A 15608-nucleotide genomic window follows, 5' to 3' on the forward strand; every position below is an offset into this window, starting at 1 on the left:
AAATCGGGAAGGTTTCTTTAACCACCAGTAGCTCCTTCAAAAGCCACTTATCTTTTACACAAAAACTTCTTTTTAAACGAATTTCTTAAGGTTTATTATTCAGTAAATGTTTGATGCATCTCTACATTTTATGTTATCATATAAAAGGACTGCTACAATGGTGTAGGACGACCAAGAACAGTTTTACATTCAAGTCTCTATCAGTGAACAGCTGATAATCTCAACAACAAATGGACATTTGGTCTCACCCTAGAAGAGTCTGAATTCCCTTTTGAGTGATTCGGCTGTAATTAATAATTGCTCTGAAGGGTTTAAACTAACCTAGAAATACATGTTAAATAGGAGGTGGACTTCGGTTCAAATAGCTGCTTTAAAAGTCCAATGAAACTGACGTTTCCTGTGCTGTATCGATCTGCTACTCATAATTATTAATCACTGAATTGGACACATGTTCGTCTCCAACTAGCCTGCTGTCAGCAAACACACTAAACTATCATTAAAAACCTTAAACACTTGTTCATGTGTGATCTCTTCACTGTTTCTGCATATTGATGAGTAATGGCCACAGATGGATATCAATACTGGCTATATTGCTGTTTTTACTGTTTACTACACATTAAATCACCTAGAAATCCACCATCCAGCTGAGTGTTTGTGACTGCTGCAGATTCCAACTGTACAGCTTACACTAATGACCAGTAACTTTTTAGTAACTTTTTTAAACAACGTTCTTTAATGTTCCCATTAATGCCCTTTGATGCGTTATGATCTACACAAACACAAAACTGACTTAAACACAAAGTAAACACTATTTTATTTAAGTCAGAGCAGCACAAACTGAATATATCACAAGCATTTCTAAAATAAATAACAAAACAAGCTGAATAATATATTCACAATCAAAAACTAAAGTGGCTTCTGCATCATAAAAGCTGTTGTGTTGAGCTCTTAAAAATGTTTTTTTTCACAGCTTAAGTATGAAAACTAATCAACAACGTAGAACACCGGGTTAGCTTCTAGCTTCTAGCTTCGTCGAGGCATGGAGTTCCTGGAGGAGCTTCAACAGATTGGAGTTACTGTTTATCCCAGTAGATATGAGCTTCAAACCAGAAAGACACAGCTTACATTTGACTAAAAGCTTTTTGTCTTTATGCTCAACTAAAGTGAAATAATGAGCATATTTCCACTTTGAGAAACTCGTCTTGCTTTCGCCTCGACTCGCCATTACTGCCGCACAGACCTGAATAAACGGAGACATGCCCACAGTGCGTCTTCTTCATGTTTACAGTGGTTCATCCACCAATCCTACAATGCGTCTCTGCTGTAAACAGGTCAGACTGTAGTCTACACTTCAGCCCAAATTCATTCATTTATAAAACGGGTAACGCACCATATGCTAACGGAGTTACTTTATTTAAAAGTAACGCGTTACTGCCCAACACTGCTACTGACATCCCATACATGAAACCTGGAGATATGTTTTTAGGTTGTATGACTTGATTCCATTGTTTTTCAGGAAAATTCAACATAAAATATTGCAAGCAGGAAAAAAGAAAAAAAAATGAAATCTACTAAAAATCAATGAATAAAGATTTTCTGCATGTGTTGTAATATTCCTGATGAGGCGCATTAAACTCTGTGCGCTGGGTGAGAGATCATGAGAAATATAACAAGATTATCTCTAAAATGTTGCAACTCTTTCAGTTTTGCTGGTCTATAGAGGTGTTGCACAACCTTTTCAATCTCATATGCTATTGTATTAATGCACAAGCAAGAAGGAAAGGAAAAGCTCAGCATTCAACCACTGCTCTGGAAAAAATAAAAGCAGCACAGATTTCCTTTCACATCAGATGTGTTTATCTGCTTGACATAAAGGACCGACCAGGAAAACCTTGTTTTTACAGTAAACTTATGGGTAGTAGTTGTTAAAGCAGACATTCACAGGTAACATCTAAACATACAGACTACAGAACGTATAGACTACAGAACATATGCACACACTTCCTGTGAAGTGGAAAACGAGCAGAAAAAAAACAGCAGAGTGTGTGTGTGTGTGTGTGTGTGTGTGTGTGTGTGTGTGTGTGTGTGTATGTGTGTGTGTGTGTGTCTGACAAAAAGCTATACATCTAATCATTTACCAAAAGGAGGAACATCTGTACAGTTGGTGCACGAAGAAGGAGAATTTCACAGCTGGCTCTTTCTGTGTTTGGATAACAGATGTTTAATCTGTCAATAGGTTATGCACAGGGTTAAAACCAGTGGCCTGCTCAGTGTGAGAAGGCTACACGTGTTTGCATAAACCCTTAAAACAGCCATAAACTAATGCCATTTGTTTGAAACCTATTAACATACATTCATCTAATTTACCAATGAACACCAATAAACTAATATCTAAAATTACAGTGTAATAATGTTTAATCCACTGCAATAAAGTAATAAGTACACAATCAAATAACTTTCCAATCATCAAAATAAAAATATGTCCTCCTATTACTGTCAAATATCATTGTGTTTGTATTCTATAGTATTGTCAGATATTTTGCACTATTAATAAACTAAGACAATAAATTATGCACTGAATGATTAAAAGAAATGTGTGAAATCATCACTTCTACTGCTGTGCAGCATTCACTCAATAATTCCTGCCTACTGCCAACATGTTTCTAAATCTTATTAAAAGCTAATCTGACTACCGTATTTTCCGGACTATAAGCCGCTACTTTTTTCCCACGATTTGAACCCTGTGGCTTAAACAACGAGCCAAAAAACTGAGCTCCATAACATTAAACCAATGAAATTGCGGAACGGGTTCAGGTAAACCAATGAAACTCTTTATATTAAATCAGATGCGCTCCCACTGAATCGGGCCGCACCACATCATAAATATGGATGATGTTCCTCTGACGTTTGACCTGCCGCTCACTCGGACTGTCTACAGGAAATGCGATTCATTCGTCACGCTGAAAACAACCAGGCATGAAAAACACACTTCACCTGTGTTCTGAGCTGCACGGCATCGGGAGAAAAGCTTCACCGATGGTGATTTTTAAACACACGACGATGCCAAAAGATAAACGAGAGAGAAATAGTTGTGAAAGGAAGGAGGAAGACAGTGAACAGTGACTTTCTTGGTAGGCTACTGTTTAGATACAAGCCGTGTAACAGACACTGTCTTTCATTAAAGCCTGTGTAAAGTTCATTAGTTTCAGTGTAGACTTATTTATGTTCAAAATAAAAATCTTTGTCAAATTCAGTGTGTTTTTGTATATTTGGGTGCGCTTAATAGTCCGGAAATTACAGTACATGCAAAATCATAGATTTCAATAGGACTTATCAATGATATTACTCAAATGATTGGAATTACAGTAATATTGAGTCGACTGGTGACCTCTTCCAAGCTGGAAGGTGACAGTGTTCGTCATCTTCAGCTCTCTAATAAAAATCTGCAGGTTTGGGGCCAAAATAAATAGACACCAGTGGCAGGTGATGTAGAATGGAGGTGAAACTGATACAGCGACATGTCAGATAGCAACTGAACAGTAAGTTCTTAAATTTGATGGAGGAAAAAACTGAGCAACTTGACAAGGGCCGAATTGGGACGGCTAGACAACTGGCTCAGGGGATCTCCAAAATGGTTCCTGCTTTCACAGTGGTTAATTACTACCTAAAATGCTTAAAGGAAGGACGACTGGTGAACCAGCAACAGTCATGGGTACTAAAAGCTCACTGAAGCATGTGGAAATTGAAGGCAAGCCCTTCCTGACAACTTCAACCAATGTTCCTGGCATTCCCACCCATAAAACTGTTGATCAGCCAATGTTCAGAATTCTGTGTAAACTCAAGAGACTGCTGTGTGTGAAAAGTATCTGAAATACTTAAACCAACCTTTCTGGCCACAGCATCCATCCTAGAGTTAGTTACAGAGAAATCCCGTTCCCCACCATTCAGATGTTTAATGTGAACATTAACAGACCTGTATCTACAGGACATTTAGTCACTCTGCTGCTGCCACATGATTGGCTGATTTGGTATCGGCATAAAACCAGCTAAGAATCATAAATACTACTGGAACTTAACCAGTAGGACTACATACACACGCATGGAAAAAAGTAGAGGCTTATAGTCCGGAAAATACGGTACGCACTCGATCACTTTCATATATATTTCCTCAAACAGAAACTACATAATCGAATGATCTCTATTCAAAACAAACAATTACCCCTTTAGCACTGTATATGTAAATCGTTAAAAGCAGCAGGTATCAAACCTCTAATTAAAAAAACAAACTTTATTCCTGAAAACTGTTTACATATAAGATCTCTGGCATAATTGTGTTGCTCAGCAGTTGCAAGGGACAGCCATTCCTGAACTCTTCAGGATTTAGGCATCATCAGTGTACTGAAACAGGGCTGGGCAAAGTTTACATGTTCTACTATTAACCTCCAAACAGAGTTGCGTTTCCCTGCTTTGCTGCACGGCTTTAATTTAGCTTTTGACACCACTGAACATAACGTTCTTCTAGCTGGGCTGAGAAGTTGCCAGAGTTGCAGAAACGGCTCTCACACTCCTTTTTTGGCTTATCAGCATCTGAAATTTGAGAGTTCCCTGAAAGAGGACAGGGGATTACCCCATTATTTGTTCCACTGAACACAAGGGGTTCACAGAACAGTCATAAAAAGACCTTCAAAAATAAAACGCCATTACAATTATGTATATGTAGCATGGTTATCGTCTGGAGACAAGATCTTTACGTTTAGGAAGAAAAGACAATTTCCCAGTTGTATCTACAGGTGGATTATCACTGATCACTTATACGAAAAATTAAATAAAAAATTAAAAAAATAATGAAAACAAATATATATGTGCAAAAATAATTTTCTTTCTTATTGCAATATTTATTACTTTTCTATTAAATTATGCTTCTAAATATCAAAATTCATGTTTTTAAAATATCTGTTATCCTTTTATGAAAATTTGTCTTATTTTTATCAAACAATTATCGATTATCACTTATTTTATCAAAGAAAATAAAAATAAAAAATCTACAGGTGGATTATCACTGATCGCCCCCCGGACTGATTCTCCTAATGCAAATCTTTATTTTTAAATAATAATAATTAGGCTTTTTTCCCAAATAATCTTTTTTAATTGTACATTAAACCACTTGAGCTTCAGATCTGGTAAGTGTGCACACTAAAAGGTGGCCTTCTTTTGAAAGCCTTTTGTTGGATTTGTGGAGAAGGAGTTTTTTTTTAAAACCTATTTAGAAACCAGATCCCAAACACCAGTTCTTGGACACACAGATGATCCTTTCCGACTGCACTTTACTGTTATTGCGCAGTGTGAACTCGAACTTTCGCTTTTCTATTTCTTCACATTTCACCCAAACCTGCAGAAAACATGGAGTTTTGTTCACCCTGGCACAAACTGAGCACATATTTAACTTCTTTTTGTCCACGTGTTTAATAACAGCTCTGAATAACACACACAGGCTCTGATATTTTAGGAAAAATGATGAATGAAGAAGAAAAGATGTTGATGATCTTCTGTTTTCAGGACCAAAACACTAAAACTTGATCAAGATCCATTCATTATGAAAACTGTTTCTTTTCCTGCTATTAAACACGTGTAACTACAGGATTAAAGCCCCCACGTGTGACGTCAGTGCAGCAGATCAACACAACTGAATACAGCAATTAAACACTGTGTACAACAATCACAAAAGCAGGTCATTAATATTTCAATATAAATATATTTAATGATCTCCAGAACCGCTCTTTTCCATTAATATCCGGTGTGTGATGAGAGGAAATGCCGGTGCTCTCCGGCAGTGTGGAAGATGCCCGGGGTTTGTAAATATGGCCCTGGATCACAGAGAGCTCCAGCGTGCGGCCCTTCAATTCTCCAGCCTCCTGCAGGAGCAAGGTGCAGTCATGGGATTGCAACCAAAGACTACTGTCACTCTACATCTCGCTCTTCGTCTCACTCTACGTCTCACTCTACGTCTCACATCATCTCAGTCTTCATCTCACATCATCTACATCTCGCTCTACGAATCGCTTTTCATCTCTCACTCTATGTCTCACTCTACGTCTCACATCATCTCAGTCTTCATCTCATATCATCTATATCTCGCTCTTCGTCTCGCTCTTCGTCTCACATCATCTACATCTCACTTTACATCTCACCGATGGCAATCATGAAAAACACATAGGTCGATGGTGTACGAGGTTGTGGTTGAACACACACACACACACACACACACACACACACACACACACAAAGCGACATGATTATTGGTGAACTTTGTAAAGTGCCTCCCACAGTGAATGCCGATATACAGAGCTGTGATTGTAAAAACAGAGCATAACCAGGGCCTTAGTCCACAAAAACACAATGTAACACAAAAACACAATGTAACACAATGTAACACGGGTGACTATAAAACGAGCTGAAAGATTTCAGTGGGGAAATGATGTGAAATCTGCCCGAGTCAATGCGTCAGTGTGATGAAGGATGATGGCCGCAGGAAGCCCGACTGAGAGAACGCGAACAGCGAAGACCAAAAACACCCACGAAAGAACCGAAGCCATGAAGATGTGGGTGCAAATGTAGCGTCAAAGCGATCACCTGCTGGACTGTAAACATGGACGGTGGAACCGCTAGCGTGGCTAACCAGTGCTCCTGCAGTGTCCTTTTCCCCCGCAGGAGATTCATCCACATTTCACTGAAAGATCGCACACTTACTTCCTCAACTGTTCCCTCATCCTTTTTTCACGCTGTAGTTTATCTCAGCGATGTCTTGAATGTGAGAACGCGATGTTCCTCCGAGCGGCCGCCTCGATGTTCCTCTCCGTGGAGGAAAACGCGTTCGATTTTCCTGCAATCTGTTCACGCGGTTCCGCTGCTCAGACAAGGCGGAGCTCCATTCACTCCCTTCCCCCAAACCTTCACTGAGGAATAGTGCGAAAAAACCTCGCTAAGAACACGAACATTATTTCACTGCTTTAGCCGGTGAGGGGCCTTCAGACCGCAGGTTCAAGTGGCAAACAGTCCAGAGTCCACCGACAACACGACCACCAGGAGCTCAACATTATTACACTGGAAGCATGAAGGTGTGGATCAAATCCGTCACTTCACCACACTGAAAACACCTTCACAAATAATTCACCTTGTGCAATGTGAAATCAGTCTCATGCACAAGATACTTCAAATGAAAAAATGTAAAATTAAAACGAATGCTATGGTCATATTTTTATGCAATAGTATAATGCAAAAATATCTGTGCAAAGACTATAAACTGTGCACTCTATAAAATTAAGAAATACATCTGATTGCTTACAAAAACATCCATCCACCCTCAAGCCATAACTTTATCATCTAATTTACATTCCAAAACAGCTGATGGAAATGTCATCATAAGGAGATTTTGGAATTCTTTCATTGCGTACTCGCTTTTGCCTATGTGCCATTTTTAGTTAGTAAGAGTAGCAGTTCTAACAAACTTCTGGGCCACAAGCAGGACTGATTTGCTCACTGAATTCTGTGCTTTGAAGGTGAAATCACTAAACAGTGTAGTAGGAAGTATAATAAATAAAATGAGTCCGGTTTGGGTGTGTATACTTCTGGGTGTGTATACCAGATGTTATTCAAGCAGAGGAATGTGCAGCACCATTCACTGATAAACTGCAATGAACATTTACACTGAACACAATCCATTGTTTGAAGTAAAATAATCACTGTTCTCTGTGATTTTCATTCTAGCTTCTAATATCAGCCGTTACCTATCTATTCCTCTGTTTTTTTTAGTTAGATAATAAAGATTATATAATAAATGTTATTATCTAATAAAAATTAACTCAAAAAACAAAGGGATAGTATAAACCAAAAGCACTAAAACTAACCAAATTTGTATAACACTTTACTCTTGACAGTATGACCTGTCTGTTACGGTCAGCCAGTCAATCCTTAAACTCCTCAGTCAGAATGAGCAGAGCAGGAGAGCTTCACCAGCCAGATAGGAACAGCACATATTGTAAGGAGATATCAGTGCTTTTGTAAAAAATGAAAGCTATAGCTGGAGTTTATTTTTTTAATGAAAGCTTTCCAATCGTGCAATCGACTAACATGTGAATGGGCATTTTAGTGATAATGCTGTTAAGTGAACTGTTGAAACCTGCTACACAAACCTGCCTTTTTTTTACAACATTAAACCTAAAATAGTGCAATTTAGATCTTTATTACTGTATAATAAAGATTGCATGCCAATGCTCCAGTGAGGCAAAAGCATGCATGTATTATATGTATGTGTATGTTTCTACATTTACTTTATACAGGGTCATACAATTTAGTTATTGAGCAGGTGACAGTAGTGAACTTACCACACTAAAATATTCATAGCAATTTTTAATCAAAATAATATAGAATTTCAACGAAGGCACAATTTTTATTTATAACATTAGCTCCAATATATATATATATATATATAAGATATATGATGTTTAATGCACTGAAATAAATTAGTTTCACTGAAAAAAGATTTGTCATTTAATCAAGACAGAAAGGTCAAATTTTGGCAAGACAAAAGTTTTGTCGCCTATACAGAAATTGGACAAATTTACTGCAAATACAAAAATATGTCAGCAAATTAAGTAGTGGTGCAGTGAGAATTGAATAGTTAATTGAAATATAGCTTGTTATATTTTGTTTGTTATTTCCTAGATATTAAGTAGGACGGATGATGCTTTAATCACATTTATTTGACATATGTAAACGTGTTTAAACTTTGTGGAATTTATAATAACTATATATATATTTTCCTATCACTATTTTTGCCAAATTAATTATTGATCAACAAATATTTTATACTTCTTAAATTATTAAAATAAAAACATAAAACAAAAGAGGACATCATTGATTCAGAATTGGCTAAAAAGAAACCTTTACTTGAGAAGAACTGTGAAAAAGCAGATTACAATCAACAAATATCTGGGCCATCTTGACCTTGAACAAATCTGCCTAAAAGAAAATGGGAAAAAAAATACTGCTGGAAAGTGTAAAAAGTAGAACATATTTATCATTTTAGGGTTTGAAATATTTGTATTTTTACTGTAGGATATTATGTGATAAAACACAGGCCAGATACAGTCAGGTTCGGGTCCATATTTTTATAGCAGCTATAGCATTTTTTTAAAGACTAAAAGACATTAGGCATACTAACATAATCGTAAACCGAGTCATTCCTCATGCTTGGCTGAAGATCTCGTTTAAAGTCTGAAATTCATGGACATCACCAAATGTTTACTCTGGGATTCTTTGTCAGTATTTTTTACTGCAGCTGATTTAAAGTTTCTGCTTGTTCTTAGGATGTTTTTTCTTCACCAAATAAAATGAATGCTCAGTTAGATTCAGTGATTTCATCCTGAGTTCAAATCCCAGCCACAGCAAGCTGGCACTCCTGGGCCTCTGAGCAAGGCCCTTAACCTCACAGCTGCTCAGTTTTCTAAATGAGATAGATGTAAGTCTCTCTGTGTAAGGGCATCTGCCAAATGCTGTAAAATGTAAAAAATATCGCTTGGAAAATGCAGAATATTAAAAAAACTTTAACAGTGTTAGTTCACTCCTAAAGGGCACAAGTTGTCAATCTACTGTCTTGTCTAAATCAATAATTTCTCCCATAAAAAAAAGCTCAAATGCAGAGTTCACATCCAGGACTCTTGCAATAAAAGGAGTCTGCATTAGCTGGAAACCACACCTGGCCATTTCTCCTGATCCAATTCGATCCAGGATCCTCAGAATCCTCCTCACTTTCAGTCAAGAAAGTTGAGGTTGAGGATGCTGCTACAAAATCTGAATCTGATGCTCCTGAGTCAGTAGTGTCTGAAGGAGATGGATCCTGCAGCTCGCTGTTGTCAGGCTGCATAATTTTGAAGGCTCTCATGTTGCTTGCTGCTCTTTTCATTGTCAAATGACCAGCAGGATGGCATGCAAGTGTCTAAATCCACTTAACTTGTTTTTGTTTAGTCTGTACATCTCACCCCAAAAAGGAAGCGGATCCATAAATCCAATAACCTTGTTTTTGATTAGTCTTTACTTTTCATCAGCAAAAGGCAGCATGTGCATAAATCCACTCACTTTGTTTTTGTTTATTTCATGTAGACATGTAGTTCTGAGAGCTGAGGTGCATATTCTGATTTTCTCAGACACATCAAAATCAGTCAGCAAAGGTCACCCTCTCTCTCACTCACACACACACACACACACACACACACACACACACACACACACACGCACACACACGCACACACAAACACACACACAAACACACACACTATAATACTCCACAGAAAACTCCATCGAAAACTGCATAGGGAAGCCAGAAATGAAGCTTTCTATCCACTGGCATTTGGTAGTAAACAGTTTAAAGTTTAAAGCAAATTTAAACTCCTCTCACCATGGGACACTACTAACTTTCAAAAATGCCTGCAAATATAATGTAATGGCAGTGCAATTAATAAGTGTCATTATAATTACAGTTAATGCGAAAAAAACAGCCACAAGCAATAAATGAGGAAGAAAATAATTTAATCTGATGCTGCAAAAAAACTAACAATGCACAAAAATCATGTGGTAATTCATGAAGACTAATTCATTTATATATGAAGGCTTTGCAGAACTCCATGTCTAGTTCTTAAGACATTCATGTGTTTCATGTCTTAAAGGACAAATCACAAATCACCGTGCTCACGAAACTGCATATGATCCGAAGCGTAACGCTATATCTCATCTCTGCTAATCAAACTGGTCTCTCATATGTGCTAATAATGTGACTGCTGCCAAGCATAACTTGATTAATTTTGAAGTGTATATGGATATATACAGTGTTGGGCAGTAACGCGTTACTGTAACGCAGTTACTTTTGACGTTAATTAATACTGTAACGCGTTACTTTTAAATAAAGTAACTCCGTTAGCATATGGTGCGTTACCAGTTTTATAAATGAATGAATTTGGGCTGAAGTGTAGACTACAGTCTGACCTGTTTACAGCAGAGACGCATTGTAGGATTGGTGGATGAACCACTGTAAACATGAAGAAGACGCACTGTGGGCATGTCTCCGTTTATTCAGGTCTGTGCGGCAGTAATGGCGAGTCGAGGCGAAAGCAAGACGAGTTTCCCAAAGTGGAAATATGCTCATTATTTCACTTTAGTTGAGCATAAAGACAAAAACTTTTTAGTCAAATGTAAGCTGTGTCTTTCTGGTTCGAAGCTCGTATCTACTGGGATAAACAGTAACTCCAATCTGTTGAAGCTCCTCCAGGAACTCCATGCCTCGACGAAGCTAGAAGCTAGAAGCTAACCCGGTGTTCTGTTCTACATTGTTGATAGTTTTCATACTTAAGCTGTTAAAGAAACATTTTTAAGAGCTCAATGCAACAGCAGAAGCCACTTTAGTTTTTGATTGTGAATATATTATGCAGCTTGTTTTGTTATTTATTTCAGAAATCCTTGTGATATATTCAGTTTGTGCTGGTCTGACTTAAATAAAATAGTGTTTAAAATTTACTTTGTGTTTAAGTCAGTTTTGTGTTTGTGTAGATCATAACGCATAAAAGGGCATTAATGGGAACATTAAAGAACGTTCTTTAAAAAAGTAACTAAAAAGTTACTTTTAACAGTAACGCATTATTTTTTGGTGTAAATAATCAACAAAGTAACTGAGTTACTTTTTAAATGAAGAAACGAGTAACTGTAACTAGTTACTATTTTTTAGTAACGAGCACAACACTGTGTATATATGATATCTGTATATATGATATATGATATCAGGGACAAACTTACACTTCTAAAGAACATCTTATTCATTTTTATCACCACATTATCTGTGTAAAGCTGCTTTAAGACAATGTTCATTGTTAAAAGGGCAATACAAATAAAAATGAATTGAATTGCTCAGATTCAGCCAAATGCTTCAAAACTCCCTGGATGTTGCTTCACAGCTAAAAAAGGCAGTGACCTGAAGCATGCATCAAAGCAACCCAACATAATTTTAAGGTCATTTTAAAGTGGAATGTTGCAATGAAGTCATTTTCCATTTTAAAAGCAAAACCACTTAACAACAAACAGGAAATGAAGACAGCTAAAGTAAAGCCTGGAAAAGCATCATTCAAAAAACTCAGAATTTCAGAGTTTCAGAATTTAGACTGTCACTAATTTCAAAGGATTTACAATAAAATATTGTTTTTTTTTTATTATTAAAAATGTATTTCATGACTGTTAGATTGCATATGTATTTACTTTTAGTTCTTTAAAAACGGCAAATATAAAAGGTGCTGTAATTCTTGCATTCACCTGATTTATTAAGTTCTACTAAGAATAAGTTGTCTAAATAGTTATGGACCTGACTGAGTATACAGTTGGATGTTGAACATTTGTTGGTCTCTGCATATATTTTCACAGTCTATGCTAATTATTTTGGGAAAGTACCATGTAATGTGCATTAACCTGGGTGAATGTTCTCAGAAACAAATGATGAAGGTCCCCGAGTTACGAGGATTCGACTTCAACTTTTTTAACTTATCAGATTACAGTATTATACTACCCTATACTGATCACCATTATTTAAGACTCCTGGGTAGCCTAAGTCATGTCTCAGGTTACCTGTACTCTAAAAGGGCAAACATGTAAATGATCCAATCTACAAAAATCTGCAACTTATTGTTAGTGCCATAGAGTCACTGTGATTATGCAAATGTAAATGTTATTACCTTAGTTCCATTACCACTTATCCTACAACACAATATCTATATTATACCATTATTACACCAATGCTCACTCAGCTAGCTTTAGCGCTCTCGGTTGCTCGGACTTAAAGAGGGAACAAAGTTGAAATTAGGGCTGTATGGGAGTGACAAACAACAAACTCCTTTTTTATGAGGACTGACTATTCAGGTCAAGGCCAGATTCAACAAACTCCTTCATCAGAATAAACATTTAACCAATCGTTCTTCAGAGAATTGCACATAAATGGCCGGGCGGATGGAGAACACGAAAACAGTATAAACACAATATTATCTTGACATAGTGCACACAATCACAAGGTCCTTATACTGTAGATCAGAATATCTTAACATTTGCTGGCTAGCTGCCCAGCTGTCTCTAAACAAGCTTTAGCTAGTTCAGAATTCAGCAGCCTTCATCTTTAAAGAAAGAAAGAAAGAAAGGAAGAAAGAAAGAAAGAAAGAAAGAAAGAAAGAAAGAAAGAAAGAAAGAAAGAAAGAAAGAAAGAAAGAAAGAAAGAAAGAATGCTCTGACAAGAAATGTAATATCTGTTTGCAGACAGTAAGAAGAGTCCCTACATCTTTATGGCTTCTGCAGAACAGATCAATGTTAACTAAAGGCTCATAAACAATTAAAAATGGATGCCATTACTGGGAAACAAGATGGAAGCTACTTTCTTCTTTTTACTTTATTTTCTGGAAGAAAACTTTTTCAGACATGTGACCATGCTGTGACCTTAACCCTATTTGGATCAACTCCAGAACTGAATCAGGTCCTCTGCTGGTTACACTTCTTCCCTCCAAATCCTACAAACATTTATCTACTCATTTTGTAGATATGTTAACACAAACAATCAAGTAATATAAACAGTCAACAGTGCGCGTGCACACACACACACACACACACACACACACACACACACACACACACACTCATACTTGATAACCTACCCATGGAAGGACAACTGATTAAAATAAAGCTGGTGTTTTTATATTGCTGCTGTAGGAATATGATTTCTACCATCTGCTTGTTACTAAAAATCACTAACCAAATGCAGTGCCCTGTTTAAATCAGGGGTCACCAACATGGTGCCCGCAAGGACCACATGAGTAGCCCGCGGGCCTTTTCTAAAAATAGCTGTTTCCTATTTTGTTAAATCATTGTTGCTAATTATTATAAGAAATTATTAACATGATCAGTGTCTTCACATAGATGAATATCATTATTTATTAATAAAAAAACTTTCTTTCAGCTTCTCCCATTAGGGGTCGCCACAGCGGATCATCCGCATGTTTGATTTGGCACGTTTTTACGCTGGATGTCCTTCCTAACGCAACCCTCCCCATTTATCCGGGCTTGGGACCGGCACTAAGGCTTGTGCAACCCTAATGGCTGGGGTTGGTTCCCTGACCGGGGATTGAACCCGAGCCTCAGCGGTAAGAGCGCCGCATCCTAACCACTAGACCACTAATAATAACATAATACAAGGTAAATTGGGCACATTTTTATTTCAGATCTACCTGAAAAATCTCTCAGTTTCAAAAAGGTTGGTGACCCCTGGTGTAAATATTCTATGTAGTTTTTATGCTATACACTCCAATATATAAATGAATAAGTTAGTATTTTCTGTCTGTTGGTAAGATGCTTTAGGTAACAACTGATGAATTAGTGAAATCTGTTTTTTTAATACTTACTTTATATAATATGGAACACTGTTTGGGGAAACCGAGCGCTCGAAAGGACTCTGCACAGACTCTGTAAACAGAAACATTTTTATATATCAATACACTGTAAAAAGAAGAAGAAGAAGAAGAGGAAGAAGAATGTATTAAGAAAGAAATGATGTACATAATACATTAAAGCAAATTGCATAAATTATTAATGTATAATAATAGTAATAAAAAATAAATAAATTAATTAATTAATTAATTAATAAATAAATTAATAATAATAATAATAATAATAATAATAATAATAATAATAATGGTTTTACCTTGTAGAAACTGCTGAGAATTGGGTCCATAGTCTTTGTGGGCCTCAATAAGTTGGGACAGATGCTCTTCAATAGATATCTAAAAAGACATTAAGATAAATTAGTGATGGAAAAACTGTCAGACAAATTTTCCAAATAGTCACCGGGAAGATAACACCAGATAGGAAAGATTGACAGGTATCCCAATGACAAGGTATAAAATTGTATCAATGTGCAAAGTTTGGAACTGGATGTCTCCTAAAAGTGGCTTTTTGTTAAGTTTGTGAGAATGGCCTGTTCTGCTAATAAGCTTTAATTATACAGTATGTGCCCTGGCCAGATGACTCAAAGCTTCAATATTGGGTTTGAATTGGATTTTCTTTCTGAGAGTCAAATTACATTTATTTGAATAAAAAAAACCTTGCAGGGTTTCATTAAGGGAAGATTGTGCAGTATTGTTGTTCCCAGCCTACAGTGCTATTAAGATCAGGCAAAATCAATTCAATTCATAGGGCAGCCATTCATCCTCCGAAGAGGAAAGACACCTGGGACTCCAATGTATAAGTACATCTAACCTACTAGCATGCCATTACCATAGCCTGTAGATGATCTGGATAGATACATAGATGCATTTTATTTGTTGCATATATTACAGCGAAGTTAAATTCTTTCTTCGCATATCCCGGCATATAAGGAAGCTGGGTTAATATGCTGAATATGGATGCCAGCCCCATCTGTAAGATGACACTCTACAAAGACCATCTCCACTTTATGTACATTTTAGATGTTTCTGCTGTTGTTTTGCCGCATGCTATTTAGATTTGTTGTATCTAATGAAATTTATGGCATATCTGTA

The 15608-nt window shown here is 36.8% G+C and overlaps 1 protein-coding gene across 11 annotated transcripts in view; it reads right to left on the reverse strand.

The window, feature by feature from the left end:
• dmd (dystrophin) overlaps positions 1-15608 on the reverse strand; it is a 199083-nt gene that overhangs the window by 65827 nt on the left and 117648 nt on the right. For 10 of the 11 annotated variants that reach the window (XR_006924152.1, XR_006924151.1, XM_046837542.1 and 7 more), the window contains 2 exons: positions 14774-14852; positions 14475-14535 (listed from right to left, as the gene is read on the reverse strand). Coding sequence is in view for 9 of the 11 variants with exons in the window: in XM_046837542.1 (XP_046693498.1) it covers positions 14475-14535; positions 14774-14852 (140 nt within the window). In the remaining 2 variants the exon portion in view is untranslated. Of the gene's footprint in view, positions 1-6747; positions 7097-14474; positions 14536-14773; positions 14853-15608 lie in introns of those variants that run through there. The other variant, XM_046837549.1, reaches the window with a different exon arrangement.

The sequence above is a fragment of the Silurus meridionalis genome, chromosome 24 (assembly GCF_014805685.1).
Source record: "Silurus meridionalis isolate SWU-2019-XX chromosome 24, ASM1480568v1, whole genome shotgun sequence".
NCBI classification, from domain to species: domain Eukaryota; kingdom Metazoa; phylum Chordata; class Actinopteri; order Siluriformes; family Siluridae; genus Silurus; species Silurus meridionalis.